Source organism: Haplochromis burtoni, unplaced genomic scaffold (assembly GCF_018398535.1).
Source record: "Haplochromis burtoni strain Fernald_Lab_line unplaced genomic scaffold, NCSU_Asbu1 Contig_28, whole genome shotgun sequence".
Lineage (NCBI taxonomy): Eukaryota > Metazoa > Chordata > Actinopteri > Cichliformes > Cichlidae > Haplochromis > Haplochromis burtoni.
Window position 1 is genome coordinate 2,095,866 of NW_024582389.1, and position 9,069 is coordinate 2,104,934.

At 42.3% G+C, this 9,069-nt stretch overlaps 1 protein-coding gene across 1 annotated transcript in view; it reads right to left on the reverse strand.

Annotated features, from left to right (window-relative positions):
• Positions 1-566: 566 nt before the first annotated feature.
• The window catches only part of LOC102301989 (1-phosphatidylinositol 4,5-bisphosphate phosphodiesterase beta-1), a 119,258-nt gene continuing 110,755 nt past the window's right edge, over positions 567-9,069 (reverse strand). Inside the window, exons 32-33 of the mRNA XM_042219128.1 lie at positions 8,908-8,994; positions 567-7,989 (exon numbers count right to left, since the gene is read on the reverse strand). Coding sequence (XP_042075062.1) covers positions 7,936-7,989; positions 8,908-8,994 — 141 coding nt within the window. The 3' untranslated portion in view covers positions 567-7,935. The remainder of the gene's footprint in view (positions 7,990-8,907; positions 8,995-9,069) is intronic.

Consider the following 9,069-nt stretch of genomic DNA (forward strand, 5'->3'; position numbering starts at 1 on the left):
GCCCTGCCCTCACTGAGAAACAGAAAGGAGAAGCTGTTTTCTCCGAGGCATAGACGCCCCCAATGATTACAGATGACAAGATTGTATTCATGTCATTGCGAGCCAATAATTGCTGTAATGCTGATTTCTGTTTAACTACTCGGCTGGCTCCCACGGGAGAGCAGTAATTAAAAGAAACGCTGCTAAGATGAATGGTGTCAAAGTCTCACAGCTCGGTACAGTCACGTCAGCACAATGCGAGATCGAAAGTACCTGAGTCCCACCAAGACTTAGCAGAGATCAATATTTTGTCTTAGAGATACTGGTCCCTGCTGTTGAGTGAATGAGGGGCCCCACTACAGACTGACAGCATCCAGCATCTAACTAGAAAAAAATACAAATGCACGTCTCACCTGAATGAATGGAAGCAAATATTGCTGCGACAAAACTGAGAGATATATTCATCTTGCAGGAACTTCAGGCAGCATAAACTGCTGAACACAAAGCCGTACTCTCCTGTGATAGATTCACCTGCAGTACACCCCTCCACCCCCCCTTCTCCCCCCCCAATCCCCAGACATACAGTCATTATAGCGGCGACCAGAAAATTCACAGCTGGCAAACTGCACCCCTGAATATCTGAAAAAATATTTGCAAGAATAGCCAAGAATGGGAGAGACGGAGAGAGCGGAGGAGTCCGAATGAAGGTCAAGGACTCCCATGCTTCTCTTGACTTGACAATTTTCTGCCCTCTCCACTTCACGAGATGGCACATCCATTTCATTTGAGAGCACTTCATAGCTAAATGAGAAAACCTGATTGTTACAAAGTGCTCGCCTTCACAGCACTTTGAAGCATCGCCATAATATAAATTAAACTGATATTATTTTGTTTAGTCTCTGGATGGTTATCACACCTAGGGGCACTAATTTTGGGTGCAATCCTAAAATCTTGGGACTGAAAATGTGTTTTGTTTTTTTTTACGTCTACTCTAGTTGAGACAACACATTAAATGGTAAAAGTTGCAAACAGAGCTGCAGAAGCTTACTGCAGTGCCCCGTGCTGTGTAAATTAAGTTGCAAAAATAGACGTCTGGTATTCAGTAGTAATAGCTCACTTTCTCAGTCTGCTGCCATGTTATCTAAACTTAGTTATCTAATTTTAGGGGCGGATTTTCACCTGTCTCCACTGAAATTCACAGACTGATGATGCTTAATGCATAGAAACCACTTTTTTCTCTCCATTTAGTTGAAATGATCGTTGTTACAAATCTGTATGTAAAAATCTATCAGCCAGATAACTCAACTGCATCTGTGCCTCATTGTTTGAATTTAAGGAAGCTCTTCAGTTGTCTCTTTCTGATGTTTTTGAGTGGCAAAACAGAGCCTGCTCCCCCCGCACCACCAAGCAGAGCATTTCAAGGTCACCTTCTCTGAGAGATGCCTCCCTGGCTGCTCCATCCCTCTCTCACTCTAATCTTTCTTTCTCTGCCTTTCTCTTCTCTCTCCGTGGGTCTCACAGAGCAGCCATCCAACACATCAAAACCAGATGGCTAAAGATGCACCACGACTCGCCTCCCCTCCCGCCCTGCTCTTCACTGCGCATGACCTACTTAGGGGTGGGACAGCCTGCTCGCCCTGTGTGCTCGCATGTGTGTTTGTGCATGTGCAGCCTTTTTTTTATACCCTGCCTGCTGAGGCACAAACACCCTCTGATTAAATCTGTCATCTTTTCTCCCATCTGATGACACCCTGGTTCATGAGAACGGGGAGGTGGGAGCAGAGGGCAGAGAAGTCTGAAGGGTGCCAGCCACTTCTGAGAAACATGTGAGCGCATGGCGTGCGCGGGGGTGTGTGCGTGTAATCAGAAGCAAAGGGCCGTCTGTTAGAGTGATGAGACGAGAGATGAAGACAGCCGTTTCCTTTTACCAAAAGGAACAGTCTATGAATGAATGACAGAAAGATGGATGGATTAGGGAAGAAGGAGGGAGAACTGTGGTATTTTCAGAGTTTCTTGTGATCTGTGGCTTCCAGCTGATATCTTATCAGCCTGGCAGAGGAGAAATCACAGGAGTTTAGTACACAGAGAGAAGACGTGATTGAAATCTACTCCTCAGGCTTAATGGATTTGGGAGAGGGAAGTTTTGGATAATCAAAATTTGGAATTCCTATGGTGACAAGTAAATTCCAGGTCTGGTTAAAAGATATAATTCTTTTGAAATCATAAGCAACCATGATCAAATGCTCTGTGTGCTCACGCTCGATCACATTTATGTACGTGTGGTCCAGCTTCGGTTTGGACACCCTAACCAGCAGGAGCTAGAGTTCTCCAGCCAGCTTTTAAATCTGTATCTCATCTCTGAAGACCAGTCATCTGTCAACAAACCACATGCACACATTTCTGCCTTTCTTAAAATACAGCACTCGGTGACCTTCTTCACCAGCTGTCCTCATTTTGAGAAGCTATCGGGGGACTCAGAGAAGGCCTCCAAAGAGCCAAATTAATTCTTTGCTTTGAGCCATGACATAACGCCTGCTGCGGCATTGCAAAAGTCCTCAACTGGCAAAGAGCTGCACTACACATACATCACACAGCTATGTTAACAGTGTCTCATCTTACTGTCACAACAAGCAGATCTTAAGGAATGATGTGCATCGGTGTGCAGGCTTTGAAAGTAGGTTTTAACCACTTGCTGCTCTAAACCGTTTCAGTGAAGCTGAAAGTGTTCTGTGACACGGAGCAAAACCTGCAAATCTCACACTTACACTCCGTATCGAGGCATGTACCCCGATCCTGTGATTTAGCCTACTAACATCACCACACAGACTCTAATTAGACTAAACCCAAGTTCCTAAACCCACATCTGAGAGATAAGAAAAGGTCACGACCCTATCATCTTTGCATGCTGGTGCATACTGCAAGTAAGACGTGTGTGTGTGTGTGTGTGCGATCGTGCGAGACGGAGGGCAGAGAGAAATTTACTTTCTTTCCACTGTATTGGTCATAAGAATGAAAATGAACTGCAGCAGTCCAAATGCAACAGCAATAACAACACCAGTAATAAAAGAGAGAAACTATTCAGGATAAACTATGTGCTCCTTTTCCATCTATCTCACCTTCTAACCCTCTCTCGGTGCACGTATGTGTGTGAATGCCCTTTCCTGGCTCCTTTCAGATAATTTATCTGCTGCTTTCCTTTCCTTTTTTTGAGAGATTCTTTTCTTCAGGTCCAAGAATTTAAAAACACTCCTGCATACCTCCACTATGTACTGTAATGAGTGTTTTCCCTAAAAGGACTGGCTCAAAGGGGAATGTCAGTTGTGAAATGTGCTCAGCGGTACTTTGACATTTTCACCTTTAACGTGGATGCTAACTAAAAGATTGCATGAATAAATGCATGCATGTTTTAACACATCCATGTTACTGTGATATGAAATTTGATTGTAATTTGTAGAATGACACAGTAAAGTAGTATCCACAAAAATATATGATATCTGTTAACAATCATTTTACAATATAGTGCATATTTGAAAGGACTATGTGCCTTTAACCTGCATTCCTTCTAATGGCCAGCAGGGGGCAACTCCTCAAGCTGCAAAAACAAGTCTACTTAATTTATTACCTCAGTAAACATGTTTCTAAAAAATGTTTGGTCAATTATTTTTTTATTTAACCCTCCTTTTTAATTTATTAATTATGGTCCTAAATAAAGTAACATACACAATAAAGCTGGGTATGCTACAGGGGACGGATGTTGTCGGCCATATGCAACTCAGCAGAAAATTATTGTTTTTTACCAGGTAATTTCCATAGAGATAATGAAAATTTAAACATAACAGCAGTCTAATATTCACCATCAATTTCAGCTCCGTTGTGGTTTCTCCCAATGCCTTGGGGAAAATCTTGCTTTTTAAAGATAACAGCTGCATGCAGCAACCACAAAAAAAGTTGTAGGGAACGGGAGTCAACCAACATGGTTAAAAAAAGCAAAAATCTAGGGACCAAAAACAAAACACAGAGCTAAAATTTGCAAGAATTTCTTATGGGTTAATCACACTGCTACACAACACTGACTATTGTGGCATTAAACCCAGCTGCTGCTGAAGAATATAGTAATAGTATATTTCACCCTGTGTATGCTGACACTGGCTTTGAGGTGTATAGCACTGTAATGTAAAATGTGGTGTTAAGACAACAGACTGAGTACTTGATTAACAGCCGTGCTTTTATATTGATTATTTTAGTCTATAAATTATACACACTGAAACTTTTGCCAAAATTTCGTCAATTTTTAAACAATCAAAACTTATAATATGCCTAAAACACGCCAGCAACTAAAATGGACTTTCATCTAGAACTTTATTTACTGCCTTGTCCTCACAGTGTTTTTGTTGTTTTTTCCTTCCTCTCTAATGCTGCAGAATGGCTAAAGTTTAAGATGTTCATTCCAGAGTCCTCCAAACCGTACTGTTGAGAGGAAAAGTTTCAACGTTCCTTAGACAGAGCACAAGTCGAGAGAGCTTCATTAGCACATGTGGGCATACATAATGAACACTCGAGCACTGATCTAAAATAGCAGCTGGCATAATAGGGCAGAAGATTAACCAAGCATGCCACATGTATGCGCACGCACACATATACAATGGATTTTACTTCACTGCCTGTGGGTTGCACTCAGTGTTCCCTGTATGTTTCTAAGTGTGTGTGTGTCTGTGTGGGAAAAAGTGCATTATTGATGCAACCCCGCCAGAGAGAGATGATGCAGATCAAAGTCTGTGATGAGGGAACATGGTGGCCACCCACCACCCAATGACAGAGAGAGGGACATAGAATGAGACAGAGGGAGAGAGAAGAAGGCCATATACCAGCTTCCTTCCTATTCAACTCCAGCCCTCCCATGATCTCCTCCAACCTGTTTGCTCCCTCCCCTTTCCTCACCCGTCCTCCTCCTCTTGCTGCTTTCTTCTACCTCCAGCAAGCATCCCTGAAATTGCGTCACGAAGACTTGGTTCCAAATTAACAGATTGCAGAGAGTCATGAAGGATAGAAGAGGATATGCGAGGCAGAGAGAGTGGGGGGGGGGTCCGAGTTTCCATGGCGACCGCACAGGACTCCTGCTTCTTGAACGAATGCATGTGTGTCTGTGTGTGCCTATGTGTGTGTGCGCATTCAAGGCTTTCACAGAGGGAGACACCATAAGATATTTTTTTCCTCCTTTTTTCGTTTAGGCAACAAAGAAGCATTTCTCCTACGTAAAGATGTAATTCGAACGATACGCAAGCGTACACCAACGCGCCATGTTGTGAAACATATTGCCTTCTGACTGTTTCATACTCGTTTCACAGCCAAATAAGGTGTGAAGGGATGACTGGTACATAGTAATTACAACATGCCCTGGTAAGCTTTTAGTCTGCTCCTATCATAAAACGAAGGCTAGAATCCTCACACTACATCCACATAAACAAAAAAATCTGGGTATGAAGTCACACCCAGAATCAATCTGAATCTTCAGCTCCAACGCAGGTTTCAGACTCAAAGTAGTAAGTTTTAGAAGATCGGGTGCGATCGAGTGGAACGAACATAAACAAGACGAGGCGCAAAGTCTTTCTGCGGACAATGTGACCTTGACCATGTGGCCTTAAGTAAGAAAAAAGCAGCAGGCCAGGATATAGAGCCTTCAAGTGTGCGGAAATGCCTTTTGCCAGCGTGCTGTGCACTGTTGACTCCTGGGGTTATTTTGATTGGATCATTAACAGGACAGTAACACCTAAGTGCACAGGCTGGGAGTGATGACACAACCCGTCATGTCTCTCTTTTTGTCTCTTGCTTCTCGTTCAGCTTAGTACATGACCTTCATACTACCAGCAGGTAAGAGCAGCAGAAAAAGCAGCAGCACAAGTTGCAAGCTGCTGCTAATGCTAAAGTCAAAGCATAGAGCAACAAATCTCCCAAAAATCAAATCCTAAGCAAGATTTAACAGGACTGCGTAAATATTGTAGCTAATTTTTATCTCGGTATAGCACATGTATGTGAGCTCACACATGTGCTGCACATGTACAGATGTTACTGTAGCAAGTCGCTCAGCTCAACATGTCCATTAGTAGCTTTTCTGAACCAAGAGGAGAAACTGGGTCAGAACTGTATGAAAGGGGGCACTTTTCCTCTCTCTGATTCATAAATACATACCACAATGGAAACACACTACAAATGTAGTTCTGCATTAGCCCAGACTTGAATATATCCCCACTGGAGCCCTTAACATCCTATCCTTAAGTCTTTCCATTGTGTTTATGTGTCTGAGTAGCACACTTTGGAGATATCATGTTGCATAGACTGTAGTACATTTATTATAGAGGTACTGAAGAATGCAATCCCACACATTTACACACACACAAACAGCGTGTTTGATGCCATGAAGGGCCAATGACCTGCTCAGTGGCAGCAGTTTTGGGTTCAGTGACTTTCTCAAGGGTGCTCAGTTACATATTTTTATGGACTGGAAAGAGATCTAATCCCATTGGAATGAAAAAATGATTCATGTTAATCAACCAAAACACTTAAAGTGCACAGGCATTGTTAGTAATATTCCATTACTAGGAGCATTAAAACACTTTATTGGATTTAACGTTAATACCGGTTAACCACATGATCCCTGAACAGAAGTGTCCCTTTATCACTGGGCGTTATACCAGTGTTATGGAGAGCATCCTGAATTTTTCAACAAACACAGCTCGGGGTTATCTTGAGCGTGCTGTCTCTAGAGTTTTGGCCCCTGACATCGGCATATCCCGCATACAGATCACCATCACTCCATGAGAACAGCTATTGCACAGTTTGGATGATTATTATGTACATAATAGATTTCTGCAGGCAAGATTAACTTTGAGGTGGTGCAGACTCTTATTTGGAGAATAGTTTGCAACAAAGTGTTCGGGGGTGGATACGGCTACAGCTTTGTGGGGAAACAATGAGCGAAGAGTAACAGAAAACACAAAAGTGACAACAAAGAAAACGACCTTCTGAAAACTGTCCCTCTATCTCCGCGCTACTTCAGTTTCGATGAGACCCCGATGACACAGGATGACAAAACTCAAATCAGTGCTGACTGTTCATACTGAACTCAGATTGACAAGAAGCTCCAGAAATGAAATAAAGTCCTCATGAAAAGGAGGGAAGTTCAACAGCCTGAGTTAGTTACGAGGCGACAATCATGTCTCAACCTTGACGTTCTCTCCTCATGTCTCCCTACTGCAGCTTTATGGAAAGACACAGAAGACCTGCGAGTCTTTGGGCTGGATGTTTGTACAGTGCTGCACCTCCCACACTCAACTCCGAGTGGTTTCAAAGGAACAAGGAGCTGTCACGTTGAGTGTGGGTGGTTATGGAGCTGTCTCCAACTAAAGACTTCTGATTTATGCCTAAAAACAAAACAAAACTACACTGAGCAGACACGGTAAATTCCTGCTGTCATTTCACTTCATTGGAAAAGATGTATAAGCGTAATAGGAGCAACACACCCATGTGACACTTCTCTGTGCAATACTACAGCTGCTGTAATACAACTTAGATGCATTAGATAATCAAGAAAATCTAAATCATAGCAAGAGCTCAATAAGATGACTCTAATAAATGCCCATGTTTGTGTTTAGTACTAGCCAAACAACAAATACTGTGTAATTGTAATTACATTTGTGTACAGACGATGTTGCCTAGACTCATTTTGAGCAGATAAATGCAGTGTGATCTCACTACACACAGCCCAATCTGCTTCTCCTCACATTGTTCTCTTGCCTGCAATCAATGACACGTTTGCTTGAATTTACTAATGCAGCATTCTTCATCACAGCAATGCACTGTGGGTCTCATTCAATGCACAATTACTTTTGGCTGGGCAGCAGCCCAGGTGTATGCACAAGCTTGCATATTAATACTGCCACACTTACGGTGTGTTAGTGCTCAACATTGGGATGCAACAAAGTTCTTACCATGCTCCACAGCTGCACAGTAATCCTACAATCACAATGACAATTATATGGTTGGAAACTCTGCAACCCAAACAGATAGAGCATTGCAAGAAAATGCTGGAGTATCCACTTCACTACTGACAAGAGTGGCATGATGGCATCACAGCCTACCTGCAGGAAGCACACTAATAACGGTTGAGGAATTGTGCACCCACGGCAAGGCAATTAAATATTTTCCAACAACTTTCTCATTGTGATTCACAGTACCATCCATCAACCAGCAGTAGTGATATTTAAACTCTGGGTGTGGCATATTAGCATAAAGATTCAAGGGATCATATAATACATTTTGAAAACAGAGACAAATACAATCTATACACCACAACGTTCACCATATATTATAGCACACCCGTTCAGTGCAGCACTAAAGCCTGGTGCAGGTCGCCATCTAGTGGTTGAACATACTAGGCCAAAAGGAGACAGACTACATACATATTTTTTGTGCAACTTTTACAAAACCTGCACCAAAAAACAAATAACTGAGCCTTCATCTATGTCAAATATGCATGTATTATTACATTCACTCTTTATAGCACCCCTAGGCCTTCATGTTTTTGAAAAGCACTATTCTACTAATTACAAATTATTTTATCTGCACAGGTAAAGACTGCAAGGTGTGCTGTGAACCTCGCAACCAACGCACAGGGTGACCAGATCCCAACAACCTTAATGTGGGACAAAGGGGACATATCAGCAATGCTGAGATGTCGTTACATCATTTCAGCTGCTCTTCCGTCTGGTAATAGTTTTTAGGTATACATAGATATGTATATAGAAACCATATATACATAGATATGTAGAAGACGCCCAGACATAGATTGACAAGCCTTCTTTTGAGCAATATCTGACTTTTATTTTTTGCATTTCAGATTTTATTTACTTGGCATATTGGTCAAGATAATACCTTTGGCCTCTCATCCAAGATTTGCTGGCGGATGTCCTTGTGTTTCTCCAGTAGCCTCTCCTGTCTTTTACTCTGGGCGTCTTCCAACTAGAAACACACACACACACACACACACACACACACACACACACACACACACACACACACACACACACACACACA